Source organism: Schistocerca serialis, chromosome 2, assembly GCF_023864345.2.
Source record: "Schistocerca serialis cubense isolate TAMUIC-IGC-003099 chromosome 2, iqSchSeri2.2, whole genome shotgun sequence".
Classification (NCBI taxonomy): domain Eukaryota; kingdom Metazoa; phylum Arthropoda; class Insecta; order Orthoptera; family Acrididae; genus Schistocerca; species Schistocerca serialis.
In genome coordinates this window covers 965431229-965455762 of record NC_064639.1, presented here as the reverse complement: position 1 = coordinate 965455762, position 24534 = coordinate 965431229, and the positions used below count along the sequence as shown (strand labels likewise).

The 24534-nt window shown below is 44.7% G+C and overlaps 1 protein-coding gene across 1 annotated transcript in view; it reads left to right on the top strand.

The window, feature by feature from the left end:
* Positions 1-12987, top strand: part of LOC126456552 (uncharacterized) — a 482692-nt gene extending 469705 nt beyond the window's left edge. The window contains exons 6-7 of the mRNA XM_050092299.1: positions 5180-5282; positions 12787-12987. Coding sequence (XP_049948256.1) covers positions 5180-5282; positions 12787-12987 — 304 coding nt within the window. The remainder of the gene's footprint in view (positions 1-5179; positions 5283-12786) is intronic.
* The last annotated feature ends 11547 nt before the right edge of the window (positions 12988-24534 follow it).

Sequence of the window (24534 nt, the reverse complement as noted above, 5' to 3'; positions counted from 1 at the left end):
TCGGTGCCTCCCATAGTTCCCCGTATTCAGGAGAATGGCGTTCCTCAGGGCTCCGTATTGAGTGTCTATTTTTAGTGGCTATTAACGGTCTGGCTGCAGCTGTAAGGCCGTGGGTCTCACCTTCTCTGTATGCGGATGACTTATGCATTTCGTACGCTCCTCCAGTACTGGTGTTGCTGAGCGGCGCCTACAGGGAGCCATTCACAAGGTGCATTCATGGGCTCTAGCCCACGGCTTCCAGTTTTCAGCCGCGAAGTCGGTGTCACGTATTTCTGTCGGCGTCGTACCGTTCATCCAGAACCAGAACTTTACCTTCATGACGATCCACTCACTGTAGTGGAGACATATCGATTCTTAGGACTGGTTTTCGACTCCTGATTGACTTGGCAACTTCACCTTCGTCAGCTTAAGTGGAAGTGCTGGCAGCACCTCAATGCCCTCCGCTGCCTGAGCAACACCAACTGTGGTGCAGGTCGCTCTACACTGCTGCATCTCTACAGAGTCTTTGTTGAATCCCGCCTTGACTATGGGAGTCTGGTTTACGGTTCGGTGGCGACGCAGCGTTGCGTTTACTCGACCCAGTGCACCACTGTGGCGTTCACCTTGCGATGAGAGCTTTAAGAACGAGTCCGCTGATCAGTGTCCTGTTGGAGGCCAGAGTCCTTCCATTGCGCATCCGACATGCACAGCTGCTCGCCAGTTACGTAGCACACGTTCGTAGTTCTCCTGCGCATCCGAATTACCGTCTCCTTTTCCCAACCACAGCGGTTCATCTCCCGCATCGGCGACCCAGGTCAGGCCGGCCTTATGATTGCGGTTCGCATCCGGTTCCTTCTGTCTGACTTGGAGTCCTTCCCGTTGCTATCTCTCCTCGAGGTCCATTCACCATGCTTTGGTTACGGCAGCACCCACCATACGAACGGCAACAGTTTTCCCACATTATAATTCACTTCACAACTGCACATAACACTGTTGTGATCACGACCGACACTAGCAAAGTATTGAGGACACTGCGCAGGTGCAGTCCGTGGTCGAGTACAATAGTGCAACCTGCAAGCTTGCCTGACATCTGAATTTACGCTGACAGAAAAAAGGTCGCAGCACCAAGGAGGAGTTGCGTGACATAAACGAAAGTCGGTACGTGCGTTTCTACACGTGAAACATCATGTCGACATTGCACGCCAGTTGTATAAGAGTCGCGCTACACGAGGCGTTATGTACACGCTATAACGGTCACGGCGTTAGTTACCTTTCAGACCGGGTGTGGTGAGCTGATATTAGTCAAGAACGCATTTAGTGTCATTATCAGTAGCTCATTGGGTTTGAAGGATGTTGTGTGAAAGGGCAAAGGGAAGCTGGGTGGTCCTTCAACGATATTGCAGAAAGACTTCGGAGAGAAGTAGCCGGTGTACATGATATCTGGCAGCGGTGGTCGCGAGAATGTACGATCGCAAGAAGACCGGACTACAGACGGCCATGTGGCACTAGCGACAGGAAAGACCATTGTGTTCGGCTTATGGCCCTGGCACATCGTACTGCAGCTGCAGTAGTAATTTGAGCAGCAGTTGGCATCACAGTGACACAACGAACTGTTACAAATCGGTTACATCAAGGACATCTCCGAACCAGGTGTCCTGTAGCGTGCATTCCACTGGCTCCAAACCACTGTCATTTGCAACTTCAGTGGTCAAGCGTGAGTTCATTGGACGGCAGGGTTCTGATGGAAGCTGCCTCGGTGCCAGTGATGGCTGCGAGTGTTTACAATGAGGCCAGTTGAGGACCAGCAACCAACCGTTATGCGTGCTAGACACACTGGACGTACACTTGGACTTACGGCCTGGGATGGGATTTCGTATGACAGCAAAAGCACTCTAGTGGTTATCTCATGCACATGACTGCAAATTTGTGGGTTTGTCCTTCATCACCATTTCATCATCATTGACTCGCAAGTCGCCGAAGTGGCGTCAACTAAAAAGGACTTGCAATATGGCGGCCGAACTCCCCCAAACAGGGCCTCCCGGTGAACAATGCCATACGATCATTTCATTTACATGGTGGGTTAATATAATGCTTAGACTTCTGCTCCCACACATTAATAGCATTTCAAGGGGTGTTTTCCAACAGGATAACGCTGTTTTCCAACAGGATAACGCTCGTCCGCGTACCGCTGTTGTACCTCAACATGCTGGACTGAGTGTCGACAGGTTGCCTTGGTCTGTTGTATCACCACATCCTTCTCCAATCGAGACATACCGGCATCATCGGACGACCACTCCAGCGTCATCCGCACCCAGAAGCAACATTTCTGTATTGGCCAACGAAGTGCAACAGGCGTGAAACTCTATCTCACAGCCACAGACTGACATCCGGCACCTCTACAACACAATGCAAGCACGTTTGAATGCTCGCATTCAAAAGTATGACAGTTACAGCCATTATTAATGTACCAGCATTACACATTTGCAGTTGCTTAACTCGCACTTTCATTAACCTGTGATCTTGTAATGTTAATCACTTATATATGTTACCTAGACAAATGTATTCCCCAAATTTCATTAACCCTGATGATTTTTTGCTGTTAGGGTGAGAGGCACCCACATGGCTTGCTCATACTGTGGCATCAAGCAGTCAGGCCTGCAAGATGAGTGGTCTGCCAAGCGAGTGGATTCATTCTTATTTGTCGAGTAACATGAACTCTCGTACTCACAATTTAGTTACAAATTATCCTCCTGTTTGAATAATACGCAACGGAAACACGCATCTGACTATCAGTAATTTACAGAACTCTGACTGTACACTACGCACTGGCAATACCACATTTTCTTTTTGTCTTTTATTTAACGGCTTTTGTCAACACGTGGCCACCGCACTGAATATGAATGGCGCACACATTATAAATTCGGGACATTACGACAACATACAATTCGAAGGAAAAGTCCGCCAATCTTTTTCTTTTCACTATCTTATTTATTCCGATAAATTCTCTAACCTAAAACACACAAATTCTATAACCTACAACAATAACACATGAGAAATTCCGCCCAGTGGGCATGGCTTTACAATGGTGAATCTACATCTACATCTACATCTACATTGATACTCCGCAAGCCACCCAACCGTGTGTGTCGGAGGGCACTTTATGTGCCACTGTCATTACCTCCCTTTCCTGTTCCAGTCGCGTATGGTTCGCGGGAAGAACGACTGTCTGAAAGCCTCCGTGCGCGCTCTAATCTCTCTAATTTTACATTCGTGATCTCCTCGGGAGGTATAAGTAGGGGGAAGCAATATATTCGATACCTCATCCAGAAACGCACCCTCTCGAAACCTGGCGAGCAAGCTACACCACGATGCAGAGCGCCTCTCTTGCAGAGTCTGCCACTTGAGTTTATTAAACATCTCCGTAACGCTATCACGGTTGCCAAATAACCCTGTGACGAAACGCGCCGCTCTTCTTTGGATCTTCTCTATCTCCTCTGTCAGACCGATCTGGTACGGATCCCACACTGATGAGCAATACTCAAGTATAGGTCGAACGAGTGTTTTGTAAGCCACCTCCTTTGTTGATGGACTACATTTTCTAAGCACTCTCCCAATGAATCTCAACCTGGTACCCGCCTTACCAACAATTAATTTTATATGATCATTCCACTTCAAATCGTAATTATTTTTAACGCTACAGTGCACTTTCTGGATAGGATGGTGGATCTTTTATTATACCTCACACTTCGACTCTCACAATCATCATCACTAAACTTTCCTCCAGACCGAGCGGTACCGAAGGAACAAGCATAACCCACTAATCTTTTGAAACTACCTCGCTACTCTCCCATGCAAACCATACATACTCAAATTACATGACATACACCACACTACAACATGAAATACTACACAGAGAATAGTCACAACATTATCACTTTCAGCTTTCCCACTTCAATTAATATTTATCCCAGTTTCACACGACACTGCCCCACTTCGTAATTCCACTTTCCTACTATGAACTCTGGAGATATATGCACCTCTTCCTGTGCAATGCAAGCCATGTGGCGTTGCTGGATAGACGGCCGACTCACCTTGCTTCTCTCCCAGAGTTTGAATCTAGCGTCACACGGAATCATATCACGCAAAGTAATATTAAGAACGTATTCATCACACACGCGAGTCCTCAACTGTTACCATGGACGAGTACTTCTCTTTATCTTTTGTCTCATACACAGTTTGAGACTCACACAGTACTCACCACGTGGAAGTACTCGTCTCTAATTTCAAGTCCTGCACACGCCATTTCTTAAATATTTCAACTTATTGTACACACGCTAGTAATTCAGCTTAACTTAAGCACACGGAAGTATTTCAACTTATTGCTACACGAGGTTTCATTGTGACCGTTGGTCACTTCCGAAGGTTACTACAATCCCATTAATATTACCTGCCTGACATTTAATTCTCCCCACAAAAGTTCCTGAAATAGAGAAATTAATATTTCAAACTAGTCTTAAATATTCCACATGCATACCATGTCTCCACTCTTTCGTCATTACGGAGCACAACTAAAACAGGTCTTAACAGCACAACATCCAGCGGCAGAGTGCTGAAACATGGCCGTTCTTGAGGTTCTCTCCCACCTCTGTTGAAGTGGGGGAGCACCTTTCTACCGCATTGGTCAGCCACATTTCAGGCGCTCAAAGCTCAGGCAAATTTCATCTCTTTGGTCCCACCAAAGGTGGCCAAAGGATCGACTCAAAGATGATCATATATTCACATTCACTATCTGCGGTTAGCAGACGACCATACATTCATTCATTTCACAGATCTCACCAAACTGGATGTAGGGATTTACTTTGTGGGAGTGCACATGTGATCAATTAAATAAATAAATTGTCATTCTTTCCCACACTGGTATCCGGCTTCGCTGTATTAATTGAAATTGAGTTATTTTACACAAAAAAAATGTGTTGTTCTGACAAAAATAATGAAGTATTTCGTACCTATTTTCAATGTCGGGCGGTACTGTACCCTTTTAAGGGTTTTTCTTCCGTAACTGTTGATTCAATCATGCATTTCTTGCTGTGTTTCGATTTTTTTTTCCAACCTTTGTGGCAGCAGTGATTTAATTTAGACAGAGGTACCTCCATCTCGCTCCTTGGCACTATCTTGACTAAGTGTAATGGTGTGTTTGCAGGCTGCTGCGTGAAAAGTGCGCCGAGGACGAGGAGTTCGTGGAGATCTGCAAGCTGCGCCGCGGCGCCGCGCTCCACACCCTAGAGTCGCTGCTGGACCTACCGGTGAGTGGCCCCACTTCCATAATTCAGACACAGAGGAGTGAAAGACATTAGCTACCAGTGGGCACGAATTTAAATAAAAGGGCAACTTGAAAACTTGTGCCGGTCCGGGATTCGAACCCGGGTCTCCTGCTGACTAGGCAGACACGCAGACCTCTACGTCATCGCGACGCAGTGGTCACCACTACCGCTCGGGGTACCCTAGCACGCTTCCCGTCAGAGCCAAATTTTCTTCCTACAACACACGCTACTGATGAGCTTTATTACTCGCGGCATCTGCCCGATTCTTGTAAGAGGAACTTGGTGTGCACCTGCACTGAAGAGATCATTGGCCGTCATCGCCTTGTTTATATATACGTGGTGTCATATAATTACACTTACTGCTCTTACTTCTCTCGTATGTATGGACACTCCCAGCACTTCAACGCGGCTTACGTGTCTAAACGGACGGGAACGCAAAAGTACAGTGTAAGCGAAAGTGGCCTTTGTGACTTTAAGTGTTAAATGCACTTTATTGATTATAGGCAGGGTCTGTTTAATGCCCAAGAGACACAAGCGGCTGTTGGGGCCGCAAGATGAGAGGAGCACCAGGCCGAAATTTGTATACAACATATCTCAAAATTTGTGTCGAGAACTGGCACGGTAATACAAGCGAAAGCTTGAGAGCAAACATGGGTCGAAAGCGAGCCATTTGCGAGATACCTGCGAAATTGTGGCTACGTGTCGCCACTGACTTACTGTTCTAAATAGCGTAAACTTTCAGATTAATTGTTCACTTGATAGAGCTCACATTTCACCCAAGGTTTACCTTAATAAGAAATACAGAGCGTTTCAAAATGAATATACGGGTTTTAAGGCTTTGTAGCACATATTAAATTCACCTTAAAATTATAAATAATACACCAAATGAAAGAGAAACACAAACAGTTTTTCTTACAATTATTCAGTGTGAACACCGATCACGCATCGAGTCGACAGGCGACTTGTTCCGAAACCTTAATCAACGTGTCGGGAGTAACTGTTGCAATAACACTGTTTCTAAAGTCCGATAGATCAGCGTGTATCGGAGGCACACTCACATGATCGCATCAGATCGTGTCTGAACGTGGAGGTCGTGCATAAAATGCTGTGTCAACCGGCCTCTTGCGCCCAGTCCACCGGTCGGATACAACGTCTTTTAACCAGTCGCGTACTGAGTTATGCCAGTGAGGCGGCGCACCATCTTGCTCCCAAATACAGATGGGTTATTCAGCTTCTTCCCATTGAGGCACGGGCCAGAGCTGTAGCACATAAAGATAAGAAACATCAGTTACAGTTGATTCACCGAAAAAGAAAGGCCAATAAACTTTCCGCGGGGTTATTTCTTGGGGCTAAGCGTGGAAGACTCGCACTCGTTCAACACGTTTTTCAATCACACTTTATCATTCCACACTCTTCCCACTGCGCACAGGTATACAAACAAAGCTGAGTTGCTCTTTCATTTGGTGTATTACTACAACTGTAAGTTGAATGTAATAAATGCTACAACGCCTTAAAACCGGTATGTTCATTTTGAAACACCCTGTATATTACTATAATACTACTTCAGTACATTAAACGCTACAATCTGTGTCGTCCTCACACGAGTTCAGTATTGGACTGTTTCTCCTTCGCATGTTACAAATTTAAGTTTTCTTTTACAGTTGCATACCTGCCAATTTTGACCATGTTCATAAAGTTTCAAATACTTTGTGCCAAATGTTCTGAAATTTAACCGATTCTAATGAATTTACCCATGATGATCGAAATAGTGATTAGTTTCACGAAATGTATTTCATTTATTCTGCGAAGGTGAATTATTTCTTGACTTTTATGAATTAAGATAGTAGGCCGTTACTTTCTACTTCTCCTGTTTAATCAGAGTTAGTCAGGGGCTCTTCATTATCACCAAAAAATTCTTTATGTGCAGGGGAATACACTTTCGTAATGTAGCCCCTAAGTTGTGTGGATTCCCCCCGTGTCAGTAATACAACTAGAAGCCCTCAGGTTTCAAGCAGATCCAACGATGGTCAGAACAAGTACTCCCGGAGCAAATACAAGACCAACTGATGAGGGAATCGTCACATACTTATTGCTGAATTTCCTCCATATGTAACATACCATTTACACTGCTAAGTAGTGTCTTATGATCAACAGTTAACGATAAAATTGAAAGATATTTTCTATAATTTTGTCGCCTTTTCTCCAATGGTAAGTGAAATAACTCTAAATTATATAATTATTATACTAAAAAAATAACTGAACTTACATTTTTTTCCATTTAGTTCAGCGCGTATCGCATTTTACTGCAGCTAGGACAATAAAGTAAGTCTACTTCTTTGTTCTTTCACTAAAAGCTTTAAAGATCTCAGAAATTACCTTCAACGGAAATTCTTTTTTTTATCATTTTAGCTTTGGAATAATAGTTAAAAATTCATTTCTGTTACGGAGGAATGCCCATGTAGCACTCACATGTATTTTAAAGGTCTTAACAAGAGCCTAAGGAAAGGCAACAGATGTTTACAGCGAAGGGGAAGGGACGCAGTAGGGTACCAGATGATAAGTCGCTTATGCGGAAAAATGTTCGCAAACCGGATTTGTATTGGGCCGTACTCTACTTACTATTTACTCAGTGAGAACTAATTTTATTTATTTCTGTATTTTCTCATTAATTTTAGAACGCCGAAACAGTTACTCCAGAACTTACAATTGACTTTCGCTGTTCCACTATAAAGTGGATGACACAGTGATTTCTAGCCCAATTTGCCGAAGTGTTCTTGGATTCTAATACTTGCGGGTGGCTGTGCATTGTCGTGTTTAAGCAAGATTTCGTTTGGATTCTTATCAGACCGAACATGTCGGGAACAGTTCCTAAGTTTGCTCAGAGTCTTCGTATATACCTCGGAATTAATTGTCGACACTTTATCAACACGAGACTGACACCATCACATCCCAAAAGAGTATCATCATGACTTTACCATCAGGGAGAAGCTGCCTTGAATTTTTTCTTTTTTGATGGTTGCCAATGTTGCCTCTCAGGTGACCGTATTTTTGTTTCCATTTTAGTGACGTGCCGAGGTTTCCTCACCAGTAATGATCCGTGACGTAAAGGTCTCTCAATCGGCCTCAGTCTGCTCCAACAGTTCAGATGAAACGATTTTTATTTCATTTTGTGGTTTGTTGTGAGGTTTCGTGTAACCCATGTCCAACGCAATTTTGAATATCCAAGACTCTGTCACAGCGCGCGCGCCGGCACCCACATTTCCAATGCTCACCCGCAGGTGTAGAGCCAATTGTCGAGCAGTGATGAGCCTGTTTGCACACTTGCGCGACTCACCTTATCAGCAGTGTGTGTGTCAGGGTGCTCCGAACCTGGCCGATAAAGGAACTCAGTTTCTGTTCTTCCTGACGGTTCATCTCTCGTGACCCATCCCCCACGAGTACTCCATTCAATTGCATCAGCACTGCACACTGAAAACAAACGTTTATCAACGTTCACCACGGTTTCTTTTTCTTCAACCAAGAATTCAATTACAGCGCGTTACCTGTAATGAGTGTCTTGAGTAGGAGCCATTTAGATGGTTTACTACAACTCCGCCGTCTTTCAGAACTGTACCAAACTTCGCGCACGTGCAGAAGAAACATCAGATTTGAAACATTTAAATGGTCATTGTCATATTGTTTGGTTATAATTAATGTACAGGTACTCACGGTGGTCTAGTGTGGGCTGTAATTATCGTACGGCAGAGGAATTCGGTAGATACGCTGATACGTTCATGCTGAACCGATTTACACTGGAAAACATTTTTTCCAAATTTGGCCACCAAATATGGAGCTGTACCCTGTTTGTTTGACGGCCACGCTGTCATTCGACAAGCCATGACGTGAGTGAACAGTGTGATTGCCGAAAAGAGGGACCGTGTGCTGTTAGTGAAACTGTTTTGTGTGAACGGCAGCAGTTAAGTACAGTTCTGCATTGAGAGAGTGCAGTGTCACAAGAATTCTCCATATGCTGGTCGAAAGTACGGAAAGATTTGCGGTCTGTTTTACAATGGTACTCGTACAAGATCCAGACAGTGCAGTAACAGAAACCTCATGATCAGCAGCAATGTTCTGAATTTGTTCTTCGGTTTCTAGCGCGGATCGAAGTTGATGACATGCGAATGGACAATATTCTGTGGAGTAACTAGACACTTTTTATAGCATAGGGTGCAGTGAATACACAGAATTGCGGAATTTTGAGTATAGTTAAACTGCACTTTGTACACGATGCGAGCCACTGCACTCGCCGTATGTGACTGTGTGGCGTGGACTCACAACCACCTTGATTCTCGATCCGTTCTTCTTTCAAGAGAATACACCCAGAGGGCCTGTCACGTTATCGAAACCTCCTTATACAGCATGTGACTCCTGCTTTGGAAGCTACTGCTTGCATCCAAGATGGAGCATGTCCCCCGCTCAGTGAAAAATATGTTAATTGCAACCTTTCACGGACGTGTTATCTCCAGAGGTTTCCGAGGTGCATAGTCTGCAAGATCATCATGATCCGAGACCATGTGACTTTTGGCTCTGGGAATACGTAAAAGAACGCGTTTACCAGGTACAGGTTTGTAAGAAAATAAAACGCCTACAGCCGTTCTTATAATGGTTCAAATGGCTCTGAGCACTATGGGACATCACACACATCCATGCCCGAGGCAGGATTCGAACCTGCGACCGTAGTGGTAGCGCGGTTCCAGACTGAAGCGCCTAGAATCGCTCGGCTACATCGGCCGGCGTCCTTATAATCTTGTTTACACAGACTCTGCGTAAACCAGTTATGGTGGCCACTGATGCAGTGTATATATGGAACGTGAGAACCCCTTCAGCATCAACTAAGGCCTGAAGATGGCGCATTGAAACGCCAAAACTGGTAGCTACACAATAAACGAGATTTTTTTTTATAACGGATGGGGCCCTTCCACGCCCACACCGACGTGGTGACCAAACCAAAAGTTCAACTGTCACCTCCGTATAACATGTTAATTTTAGAATCAGGAGTCACAGAATGCCGGTTGTGTTGTTGTCCATGCGTCTGGGTAGGATTACTCATTGGCATTGTCCATCAGGAGACAGATAGTGGACGAAAGCGATCGAAGGGTAGCGGTTTGTAAGGGCAGAGAGAAAAAAGTGCCAAGGCAAGCGCCAGGGGAAAAAAACCTCTGCGACAGTAGGACGGGTAGTAAGGGCAGTAGCGGCTTGCTAGCTGCGACAGTGCATGGAAGGTGCAGTTAGGTTAGTGCGAGGTATCGTGTATCGTTACCTTTGTCGTTGCGGAAGCTCGTTGTAGGGCTTGGTGCAGCTGCTGCGTCCCTGTAACAATTCAACGTCGTCATACATTAGTGGGCGATCGGTCATAGATCAGTTCACAGTGTAGGGGGTGTGTGTGTGTGGTTGGTTGCGTGCTGTGTACAGTACGGCTTCCCTGCGGTTGCCTGTTTTTCGGCGGGTCGAGCATCTGGGGTTGCCAGTAGTAGCTGTGTTGCAGGGGCTCGCCAGTGCTGTTGTGTTCCAGGGGCTCGCCAGTGCTGTTGTGTTAGCGTGCTATGGACCATAAATGTTTAGTTTCTTGCTAATAGTGTCTTTGGTCTATTATGTTTCCATCTGTGGTCGTAATTCCCCAGAGAAAGAATAAACGGGTTACGCGAGAGTCTCGTGTTTCTGTCCAGTCATGTGGAGAGTTTTTGGAATAACTGCAAGAGGGTATCTAGCCGATATTCCCGGTGAAGATCACCGAGCGAGGTGGCGCAGTGGTTAGCACACTGGACATTCGGGAGGACGACGGGTCAATCCTACGTCTGGCCATCCTGATTTAGGTTTTCCGTGATTTCCCTAAATAAGTCCTGGCAAATGCCGGGATGGTTCCTTTCAAAGGGCACGGACGACTTCCTTCCCCATCCTTCCCTAATCCGAAGAGACCGATGACCTCGCTCTCTGGTCTCCTTCCCCAAAACAACCCAACCCAACTCATGGTGAAGATCCGCGGTGCTTGTGTAACGCGGAGCATTGCTTATGATTTTGAGTACTTTGTTCTGTATGAGCTGCAGACGAGATTGTAAGGACGGCTGTAGGCGTTTGATTTTCTCACAACAGTGAACGGCCAGGTCCCCAAGACACCTAGTCAAAAGGATGGACGTAGGAAAATTTGACTTAGGCACGTATACAGGAACACGTTGCTCCGATTCCACCGGAACTGCTACGAGCAACCGTTGATCACGTCATTTTGCGGATCAGCATCTCGTCGACGTCTCAAGTGCTCATATTGAACAAACTCTGTAATCGGTGGTAGGTAATAAAACCAATATCATGCCTTTGTCACTTTTCCGCCCACATCTCAATCCTAATCCATTACATACGGAAACATTTCTATATGTCTTACTTGGATTCACAGCGCCAGATTTGCATCTACATCTACATCTACATTTATACTCCGCAAGCCACCCAACGGTGTGTGGCGGAGGGCACTTTACGCGCAACTGTCATTACCTCTCTTTCCTGTTCCAGTCGCGTATGGTTCGCGGGAAGAACGACTGCCGGAAGGCCTCCGTGTGCGCTCGAATCTCTCTAATTTCACACTCGTGATCTCCTCTGGAGGTATGAGTAGAGGGAAGCAATATATTCGATACCTCATCCAGAAACGCACCCTCTCGAAACATGGGCAGCAAGCTACACCGCGATGCAGAGCGCTTCTCTTGCAGAGTCTGCCACTTGAGTTTGCTAAACATCTCCGTAACGCTATCATGCTTACCAAATAACCCTGTGACGAAACGCGCCGCTCTTCTTTGGATCTTCTCTATTTCCTCCGTCAACCCGACCTGGTACGGATCCCACACTGATGAGCAATACTCAAGTATAGGTCGAACGAGTGTTTTGTAAGCCACCTCCTTTGTTGATGGACTACATTTTCTAAGGACTTTCCCAATGAATCTCAACCTGGTACCCTCCTTACCAACAATTAATTTTATATGATCATTCCACTTCAAATCGTTCCGTACGCATACTCCCAGATATTTCACAGAAGTAATACATGGTGGCCAAAACTGGAATTAATTTTTTTCTCAGCGTAATTTGGTTCCGCATTGACGCACTAGCACGTCTACAAGGTTTCGCTGCCTTACGATAATTGTAACCCACACTGTATCTCGGTTAGTAGCGGCACTTCAATTATAGCCATCCGCTACATGTGTTAATCGCTGTAAAAAGAAATTTGAGCCATTATTTATTGAACGAACCTCGTATTACTCCTAAGATGGCACAGTTTAGCTGTGCACACAGTGTATGAGGACGCCGGCTAACAAGTAGGGCGAGTAAGCCCCATATAGTTAGGTATAGTTATAGGCGTTGTTGTGACCGTCCGTCTCGTAGCTGCAGCAAGCTAAAATGGTCGCGCGGACTCGGGAGATAGTGGCGGGCTTCCTCATTACAAATCACCCTCGCGGTGTACACGAAGTGCCCCGCACAGCGCGGACTCATTACCCGCGCCTCAAGTGCAGAGAAAGGCCGCGTGCAGCCGGATACTCCCACGCCCGGCACGAGCCGGTGCGGAGCGCCGCCGCGGCGCTGTCCCGCCCACGCGACGCCTTGTTCCCGCAACCTGCCGCCGGGCCCCTGTGGCGCTGACTGCGGCTGCCGGGCTAATAACTCGCGCTGACGGCTCGCGACCGCACTGCGACACCGCCTCTCGCCACCCTTCACCGAGGAAAGTCCGGGAGCGTTCCCGCTGCTAATAAACACTGACGTAGCGATCAGTATTAGCACTGCGTCCGAGTGACGAAGCCGAGTGAGCGGCAGTCGTCCCTCGCTATCCACGCAGTTTGATTTTACTCGCTTTCACGCGGACGAGCACTCGTTGACTGCGTCTCGACAGCTGTGTGGCCAATACACGCTGAAATGGTACAGTAGTTTCCGCTGTATAAGCAGCAGGTTTCGCTGCTCGCTCGCACCGGGAAATAGAAACAGAGGCGGCTCCGCAGCCAATTTTATTACACGACGCGGCCGGCCGCGGGTGCAACAGAACCCATGTGGACGGGTGGAAAGAAATGTGTCAGGCTTCACAATACGTATTTATATGTGTCGTGTATTATGCATTTCTTGTACGTGAATGTGAATCTCCACATGAACTTTCCTAATCCTCCTCATACCTTTCCGTAAAGCGTGGACAAATCTTTGTTGGGAAGTAGTTCTGTAGTATAGTAGTGCCAACCTTACTCCTGGGTAGAGGATCAGAGAGACAGCACAGGCAGGTAAAAGTCAAAGACTTTCCAGTGTCACAAGATTTGGGGTGGAGAGGTTGGTCACGGCCAATTGATTCGACCACCCCCTCCACCGGGACCCAGGAACACCTCCGGGTGCCCGCCATATTCTAGGAGTGTTACAGAAGACGGGTAAGTGAGCAGACGTGCCCTCAGTGCGTCTGTCTCAATGTTCACGCATGGAAGAGAGGTATTTGAATATTTGTACTAATTCTTTTATTTCCGGCTTCGGATTGTGTAAGGAAATGAATGATCTCGTTAATTTAGGAAATTTGACCCCCTGTGTTAATGTATCTGGTCCCCAGTTTGCCTGTTATCCTCCTTACGTAGTATGTCCTATGTAAAATATTGGGAGGCTTTGGTGGTATACATTTGGCCAACGCAATTCCGTCTTGCCCGTAGAAAAGTGGGTGCAGATTGGTACATAATATACCCGAGCTATAAGTTGTAAAATTGTAGTATCTGTAAACTGGAACAATTGCTGCAAACGCTGAGAAATCGAGTGATAATGTTTAAAATAAATAGGTAATCAATTGTCATCAATCTTTAACATACCTTAAAAATCACAACGAAGTCAAGCTAAAGGAATTCATTTACAATAAATGATACAGAATGCAGCGACCCACACATCAGCGTGTGAGCCCTCCAGCCCCTTGCCTAGTATCGCACAGAAAGGGCATGCTCTCTAGGTAGCGCTCTCAAGCTCCCCTCCCCAGTTATCCGTTGCGCAATTTTGACTCAGGGTTTGACGACATCAACTTTCGTCTGGCATCCCTAGGCAAGGAGGTTAGACGGTAAACTTTCAACGCGTCTAAAGTATCATCTAAGCGATCGACTTCCTTGCCTCAGTCTAGTCGAGAAAAGTCAGTCTACTGCAGTGCTCTTGACGTCTGTCTAGAGTGGTCGTTTCCGTTTGCACATCACCGCCAAAATAGTGTGTGCTGTGCGAAATGTCTGCCGTAAAAGCAAACATGTGATAAATGAACAAACGCACGTAAGTACATACTCCCTACTACACTTAATAACAGAAACGATAATATAAAAATCATCCTTCTTGCACATGCAGTCACATAAAAAAAGAAGAATAACTAAGTATACAGGGTGGTCCATTGATCGTGACCGGGCCAAATGTCTCACGAAATAAGCGTCAAACGAAAAAACTACAAAGAAGGAAACTCGTCTAGCTTGAAGGGGGAAACCAGATGGCGCTATGGTTGACCCGACCGAGACTCGAACTCGGGACCTTTGCCTTTCGCGGGCAAGTGCTGTACCATCTGAGCTACCCAAGCACGACTCACGCCCGGTACTCACAGCTTTACTTCTGCCAGTATCTCGTCTCCTACCTTCCAAACTTTACAGAAGCTCTCCTGCGAACCTTGCAGAACTAGCACTCCTGAAAGAAAGGATACTGCGGAGACATGGCTTAGCCACAGCCTGGGGGATGTTTCCAGAACGAGATTTTCACTCTGCAGCGGAGTGTGCGCTGATATGAAACTTCTGTAAAGTTTGGAAGGTAGGAGACGAGATACTGGCAGAAGTAAAGCTGTGAGTACCGGGCGTGAGTCGTGCTTCGGTAGCTCAGATGGTAGAGCACTTGCCCGCGAAAGGCAAAGGTCCCGAGTTCGAGTCTCGGTCGGGCACACAGTTTTAATCTGCCAGGAAGTTTCATGAATGATTTAGTTGGACCACTTTTTTCGCTTTGTGGCGCTGTAATACTCACAAACGTATAAGTACGTGGTATCATGCAACATTCCGCCAGTGCGGACGGTATTTGCTTCGTGATACATTACCCGTGTTAAAATGGACCGTTTACCAATTGCGGAAAAGGTCGATATCGTGTTGATGTATGGCTATTGTGATTAAAATGCCCAACGGGCGTGTGCTATGTATGCTGCTCGGTATCCTGAACGACATCATCCAAGTGTCCGGAACGTTCGCCTGATAGTTACGTTACTTAAGGAAACAGGAAGTGTTCAGCCACATGTGAAACGTCAACCACGACCTGCAACAAATGATGATGCCCAAGTAGGTGTTTTATATATATTCATCTCGATTAGACAAGACCACACGTCACACCCATCCACAAAATGGCAAGTAGACCCGATCTACAGTACAACCGTCCCATATCATTCACTTTGGTAGCAGTACCTTAGAACATGTTCTAAATTGCAAAATTATTACCTTTCGTTGGAAATAAGCTTAGGTTAGCACAACAATGACAATGTGAAACGCAACACGAGCTCATCGCGCGCACGTCCTCAGTACAATGGATTACGAATTGATTTAGTATCTCTAGACTTTCGACTAGCTTCTGATTCAGCGCCACATCGTCTAAGGAAAATACATTCCTACCGGACTTGTAAGTAGATTTGCGTTGCTCACGAAGAATTTTCCTCCGAGAAAAATTACAGTAACGTGCACGTAGTTATACACAAAATATCTGCGTTGTACTAAGATTGGCATGTAGTTCTTGGTGTAAAGAAATACAAATTTCTGTGCGTCAAGAAACTCCAGAGTGACCTCATACATTCTGTAACAATGAGAACATTACAGAATTCTCTGACGAAGAAAAAAGAAAATGCGAAGCTGCATGCAGCATACATGCTCAAAATTAATACAAGAACAAGAGCGAACATATGACTTAGTCAATTTCTATGTTTATTTTCAACTTTTTACAGGAGTCACTCTGTCGTTAAGGGGGGGTAGGACGTTAATCGGTCCGTCTTGGAGCAGGAGAGACACCACAGGACATTTTAATTTCCACTGTCTATAATTTTACGAATAAATTCATAAAACATTGTCAGCATGACCAGGAAGGATTAAGGATTGACAATCATAGCAGAGGAAGCTCAAAAACATAACAAACTAATTTTTTTTACATTTGAAAGTTCATCATTTTTTCACTTCTATTGACTGCGTTTGTTGATAGAGATACATGTTTCTTCATAAGTAAGAGAGATTCTTCGATGAATTTTGTACAGCATACGAACCATACTTACAAGTGTATGAAACTCTAGAAATTATTTAATTTATGAAAAAATGAATGTGCTGTTACATTTTAAACTTCATGTTTAGAAAAAACTCAAACTTTATAGTTAATTATCTCAATTTTTACCACAGTTTTCAATAGATTTGGAAAATTCTAGAGTTTCATACACCTGTACGTATGGTTTGTAAGCTGTGCAAAAATTCATCGAAGAATCTGCCTTATTTATGAAGAAAAGTGTACCTATAGCAACAAATGCAGCCAATGGTAAGTGAAAAAAGGTGAAATACAAACGTAAAAAAATAAATTATTTTCTTATTTTTTTGAACTTCCACCACTATAAGTGTAAATCTTGATTTCTTTCTGGTCATTCTGACAAAGTTTTATGAATTTATTTTTAAAAGTATAGACAGTGAAAATTAAAAATTCCTGCTCCAAGTCGTCCCGTATGACGTCCTACCCCCCTTAACAAAGAACTCTTACAGTGCACCCATTACATGAAAATGAATTTCTGTAGCTGCTCTAACAGAACGAGGGATAAATTATTGGGGACGAAAAACACGGTGTAACCGACTTGTTAGTGCTGCTGAAGAGACAGAGAGAGAGAGAGAGAGAGAGAGAGAGAGAGAGAGAGAGAGAGAGAGAGAGAGAGAGGGGGGAGGATGTGATGCCAGAATAGCAAAGTCACTGTTCTAGAGAAAGTATATTTCCAAGCAAAAGCAGCACTAAGAAAGAAAAATATCAGCACCACATGCATAGGAGCCTATCCAGATATTTACCATGATGGAAAGATAATAAAACACCCGCAATGCCTTTGTGAAACTTAAAACTTCATGTAAATATTTGTGCATTTGGATCAAAAGGGTATCGAAGTCAGTTTTGCTGATAGAAATTTAAATGCCTGAGAGCATGCAACCCTTCCGACATTGCTGTAAAACGGGTTGCGTTAGCGAGATTACAGGCTCAGTGGCAGTGTTGGAATGCGATTTACAAGGAATACACTGTAGGAAATGGTGAGCTGAACATCAGCAAAATGTAGTTAGCCTCATGCCGTGCGAATTAACAAGAAAATTGGTGACTCGCTAGTGCTTGGTTACTGAGCAGTGTCAGGCGTTTGCTACTGAATTAAGGGTATACTTTGCTTGTCGTACTGGACTTAAGGTAGTGGGCGGACCGGACCACGATTGAATGAGGTGGCATCTAGTTCTCAAATGAGCCTTGGTGGTTCATGTCTTCCAGTTACTAAAATCAGCACGGACGAATAGGCCTCAGGAAGTCCATCAGTATGTTGGACAGATATTGAACAACGTCGAAATCACTTAAATTAAGCCGGCCGCGGTGGCCGTGCGGTTCTGGCGCTGCAGTCCGGAACCGCGGGACTGCTACGGTCGCAGGTTCGAATCCTGCCTCGGGCATGGGTGTGTGTGATGTCCTTAGGTTAGTTAGGTTTAAGTAGTTCTAAGTTCTAGGGGACTTATGACCTAAGATGTTGAGTCCCATAGTGCTCAGAGCCATTTGAACCATTTTGAACTTAAATTAAGCTCATCTGTTATGGATGTTGTAGAAAGTTTTGATAGGTATATTAACTGTGTGTGAATAGAAATAACAGCGACCAGTCTCGCATATTTATTTTCATATACCGGTTTCTGAAGCTATCCAAGCTCATCTTCAGGTGGGGCATTTCGGAATAAATATGTAACTTCGATGTGCCCCATATGACGATGAGCCTGTGATAAGCCTACAACAATGATCCATGGAAACAAATATTTCAAAAGGGACCAGTCGTAATTACCTGTTTTTTATTTTCAGTTTGTATCGCTGTTACAGACTAGTCCCATTTTAGTCACTCCGTAGTTGCAGTAGTATGAAAGCTGATAATATTCTGGGTTACAGTAAATGATACAATAATAAATAAAATTCAGTGAGGTTCCCACAGTAATGAGTAGCAACAAAATACCGTTACACAACTTACGTACTGAATCGAAGCACTATCTGAGCGAGGTGCCAGGGCTAGCAGTGTATTTAACACTTAATTCTTCTAGAATATTCATATGGAAATGATGCTCTAAGCCCCCCTTTTTTAGCTCCGACTTTTGCTGTTGCACATGGATTAAGAAGAAACGCGAACTGACTGTAATCGACCCTGCAAGTGGAGTAGAGAAGAGTTTGGCACCTGCAATAACTTAACTTGATAGAAATTAATTTGATAAAGGAAAGTTTCATTAACGTAGTGAGAAATGAAAGGGTTGCTCTACTGATCTACAAAATGAAAGTTCTGTTCAAAATAACAATTTGATTTATTATGACTAAACTCAAAATTAAAAAAAGACATGAAACATTTACAATACTTCAAATTGGATACTAAAATAAATGCCGTGACGGTGAAGTTGTCCATAAACTAGCTTGTGCCATTTATGACCAAGTGGTATGTGGAGCCAATTCCTTGCAACTCAAATCTTAAGGGAAACACCCAGCCAACCCAACATTAATTGCTGTTACAGTAGTGAGAACTCAGACAATGAACACCCAAGACAGAACCACGATAGAAAAGACGGTAACAGGCGCGCTCAGCTGAGCTCTGATTATCACATAGCACAATTCCCTAATCTGCCGATGCTGCGGACATACATTACCAAGCTATCTTCGTAAGTGCAAGGACACGATGTGGCGTACCGGAGGAGAAGGCTGGTTGCTTCGACGTCCCGTGGTGGTGACGATAATGTCTCGAGTATAGCCCGAAAGAAATAATCCTGGTCTGGTTGTTCCAGACTAAAGACTTCCTAGCAATTCAAATGCGCCTCTGAGGGAGACGAAGAAGGCTCGCCACACAATCACTGACGGTACAGTGATTCATTTTAACAAGTGAAGTCACACAGTAACTCCGGCACAGTCAACTTTAGCCAAAACTGCTCAAGACGGACAACAGAGGCTGCTTGTTCGCAGAACGCTCAATTGCCAACTGTATTCGGAAAGTTACGTTGAAGTCGAAACTTCAGCAACTTCGTCAAAAGGGTATTATTAAACGAGAGTACACTAGGCAGCCAACGGAAGGCACGCTGTCCAGAGCAACGAGAGCTCACTCTTGTATTCTACTCCGACCGCAAAGCGAGACTCGACTCTCCCAAGAGCACCCGTACACGCCGAACACAGTGGTCGTGGTTAAACGTGCCAATCAGCAACTCGACAACAGGTGGAAAATTCCACTCCATTGCCGAAGCACTACTATTCCACCAATAGATACATGGCGCAAATTTCTGCGCCGATTTTGCTACCTCATGGAGCTATCCCCTGAGCAAGCCAATCACAGTTATGATTTTGCAGAAAACGCGGGAATTTGCCCACCAAGACTGCCTGGGAACGCAAGTCATTCCCACGCCTCACTCGTAGCCCGTCAGAAAGTATTTCACTAAGTTTCTGCGAAGTAACGGAATCTCTAGCCCAGCCGCTCCTTCAGGCCGTGTAGGCGTGTCACCCCCGGTCTTAGGACAATATCGGCGTCTGGACAGCATCCATTCGATTGCTTCACACCTGTCGGCATAATCATTTCATCCCCAGCAGAACACTCCTGTCTTTCCGGACCACACAGGCGACGAGAGACGCAGCGTGGGAAGAAATAGCAACTCTTCACAGCATATAATTAGAGAGGAAAATATTCAGATCTTCTGGGTTCTCAATACTAACTAGCCTTGTAATGACCATTCTCCGTTGTACTTTCCAAATCCAATTACTCAGAGTAAGATATAAATATGAGAGGGGGCAAGCCACTGTGTTCATCGTAAAGACATGCCACCTCTCATCTGTAACAAACTTTATGAAACAAACGTTGATACCCTAATGTTGAAGTGAAGATCAGTGGAGAAAGCAAAAGAATTACCGTTTCCGTGTGGAGTGCCGACTTTCGTTGCGCCATTAGAAGTCTGGCAGACAAAACCGCGATGTGAAAAGAAGCCTAACATGCGACGCCGTGCATCATTCAGAAGGTAACCCACAGCAGCTGCTGCTGTGAATTGCAAATGTGATCAAGAGCGCACGGACTGCAGGTTTTAGTGTACCGTCCCTATCCTGAACTGCTGATCTGTGTATTGCGTACATAATCTCTAATAAATTGATGATAGTCGAATATTATGATGATGATGATGATGATATGTGGTTTGTGGGCTCCTCAACTGCGCAGTTATCAGCGCCCGTACAAATTTCCAGTCTTGCCACTTTCACGAATGTTGATGAACTGATGAGGACAACACAAACACCCAATCCCGGGGCGGAGAAAATTACCGACTCGGCTGGTAATCGAACCCGGGACCCCTTGATCCAGGAGCAGCATCTAATATGAGAAATACAGTCCAGCTCACCATTTTCTTGTGTCCTTCTGGAAATATTACCGCACTGACACGAAACAAAAGAAACGGCTCAAAGTATCAAGAAACTACTTGTCGTGGCTTATTAGTGAGGATTGTTTTTTAGTGTTCCGTATTTCGATAGGTAAAAACCGAACTCTTATAGGATCACTTTGTCTGTCTGTCTGTCTGTCGGCCGGCCGGCCTGCCTGCCTGCCTGCCTGCCCGCCCCACTATTAAAAATCCTTTCCCTCTCGAACGGGCTGACGTACCAAGTTGATATTTATATCATATAGCAAGGCCTACGGTCCCTTGGCGGTGTAAAAATTGAGCCTTCCACGTCAATGCAATCAAAAGACACGACCATTTATGTCACATACTTTCGTCCTCGAAAACTCGCTCATCTAAACCGACAGGTTATTTACCGTTTACCAAGAATCATGAAATTTGGCTAGAAGCAAGATGTCACAGTTAAAGGGAAAAATTGTGTATTTTTAATTTTTAGGTATATCACACCGAAATCTTTTTTTGTCATTTGTTATCTGACTGTCCATCTGTTCACATGCGTTTTTCTCAGTAATGGGTGTACGTATCATATTGAAATACACGTCGCACCCGGAAGAGAATCGAAGCATTTGAGATGCGGTGTTACAGAAGATTGTTGAAAATTAGGTGGACTGATAAGGTAAGGTAATGAGGAGGTTCTGCGCCGAATCAGAGGGGAAAGGAATATGTGGAAAACATTGACAAGTAGAAGGGACAGGATGGTGGGACATCTGTTAAGACATCAGGGAATGAATTCCATAGTACTAGAGGGAGCTGTAGGGGGCAAAAGCTCTAGAGGAAGACAGGGATTGGAATACATCCAACAAATAACTGAGGCCGTAGGTTGCAAGTGCTACTCTGTGTTAAAGAGCTTGGCGCATCAAACCACTGAGAAGACTGATGACCCCCCCCCCCCCCAAAAAAAAAGGCTATAGTCCTTGTTGGAATAATAAATGTAAGCTTCTAAGTCAATACAGTCAAAAGACGTGGCCCTACATGGTACATACGAGGGATATTCGGAAAGTAAGTTCCGATCGGTCAAGAAATGGAAACCACTATGAAAATCTAATAAAATTTGGCACATATGTGTTACACAGTGTCTCTAGTATGCCTTTCGGTTACACCATTTCGCTCTTTTAAGTTCTGAGCGCATGGTGAGCACATAAAAACGATTAGAAAATAGTGTCTCCCGCCAAGTATGAGGTCCTGGTGAGAGATTTCGCCTGATGTTATGCAGCCCACATTACAGAACTGTCATAGGGTTCCTACTTTGTGACAATTCTCGGTCGAAATCTGCAGGGGCAATGAAAATGATCCTGCAGCGTTTTCAATGGGAAGTGTTTGATCACTCGCACTACAGCCCCTAATTGGATCCCTCTGTGTTTCGTCTCTGCTCACATTAACTACTGCCTATGAAGACAACATTTTCCCACAGACAACGAGCTATAGATGAGCGCAGAGAATTGGCGGGAAGCATCGGCGGCTGCCTTCTATGACGAGGGTATTGGAAAGTTGGTACAACGCTACGACAGATGTCTAAGTCGGAGTGGTGACTATGGAGAGCAGTGGCAGGAAGCTGTAGCTAACTGTTGCAGATCAAATATTTCTGATTTTCAAAGTGGTTTCCACTTCGCGATCAATCGGAACTTACTTTTTGAATAGCCCTAGTATTCTGATACTCTCAAACTCACTCATGAGAACCTGTTGACCTAGAATCATGAATCTTGGTAAGAAGCAAAGTTTAATACTACAAATAATGGAAAAAATTTGGAAATTGTTGATTTGTGGATTGTACATCAAAAAATGGTTCAAATGGCTCTGAGCACTATGGGACTTAACATCTATGGTCATCAGTCCCCTAGAACTTAGAAATACTTAAATCTAACTAACCTAAGGACATCACACAACACCCAGTTATCACGAGGCAGAGAAAAACCCTGACCCCGCCGGGAATCGAACCCGGGAACCCGGGTGTGGGAAGCGAGAACGCTACCGCACGACCACGAGCTGCGGACTAATTGTATATCACGGAAAAATATTTGTCATTTGTTATCAGACTTAAAAACATTCTCGAAAGTCTTGAAATTCCAGAGTATCAGTGGCGATAAAAGGCAAAAATCGAGATACTCTGTTACCGGAAGAATGAACTGTCAACATACATAACTAGGTTTCTATGGGACCCTCAGAGCGCTATTCCTACTCGCAGCAGACCAGTTTTTTTTTACCTTCAACTGCTTTTATTTATTCTCTACAATTACGGTACTGTGCCTGAGTAGCTGAAACAGAAAACACATCTCGGAAAGTCTTATTCCGAAAATTGTCCACGTTTCCAAATTAGTCATAAAGTTACAGAAATTTGTTCTCATGCTGAAGTGTATCGACAATCTCTTCTCGCGTACCTTCACAGACTGGAAGAAGGAGGTTGGAAATGATAGTGATACAGTATTCACCCCCACAGAACATACATTATACTTTTCCTTGCGAAGTATGTAAGCACCCCGGATAAAAAGTTAGTCACCCTCAGGAGACGCCATGTTGATACTAATTACGTTTTTTCTAGCCTTGATAACGGCCTCACGTTGGTGAGCAAGAGAATCAGTAAATTTCTTCAGTTATACCACTCATCGATGATTTAATTCCGTAGCCACACCAAATTGCGGAGGCGATGCTAATTTTCATTCGCAGTTCCAAATAGTACCAGATATTTCCTATGGCGTTACCATAGGGTGATATAGCGGGCAATAGGATGTGGTAGGGTGCATGAGTGTTTGTCAAACCAGGAACCTTTGTGTACAGTCTCGTGAGCACGTCGGCAACTACTCCAGTCAATGAGATTCCGCGCTGAAGACATTTCTGGACATGCCCCGGACTACAGTGGGATACAAACCTGACTGCCACCTGTTATACGGCCAACTAGGAGTGGTGATCGAGGGTGCCATTCCATTCCATTTCATAGCAGGACCAGTTTGGTTGTCATCCGCGACACCCTTACAGCACAGAGATACATCGATGATGTTCTACACCTGGTTTTGTTGCCCTTCTTGGCAGGCCGTCCTGAGATTACATTTCAGCAAGAAAACGTCCGGCCACACATGGTGAGAGTTTGTCTTTGTACTTGACAAACCCTACCTTGACTATCAAGATCGTCGAATCTCTCCACAATTTTGAATGGTCGGAGGATATGGGCAGGGCCCTCCAACCATATAGGGACTCTAACACGCCATTTGGACAGAAATTGGCACTATTTCGTGTAGGAGGACATCCAACAACAGTATCAATCAATGCCAAGCCGAATAACTACTTGCAGAAGGGCAGAAAACGGACCAACGCCACTGACTTGCTCAATTTGTGAAGCTCTTTCTCTTGAATAAATCATTCAGTTTTTCTGAAATGGTAATCATTTGTTTCTCTGAACATGTACATCACATCTACCGATTTCCGTCCCATTAGGATAAAACTTTCATGGTGCGACGTTTTCTATTTTTTTTCCTTTTTCTTAGAGTGCATGTGCGATCATTGTCCTTATGCCGTGCTACATAGCTATGAGTGGTAAGTCATTCCTTGTACCGAGCGAGATA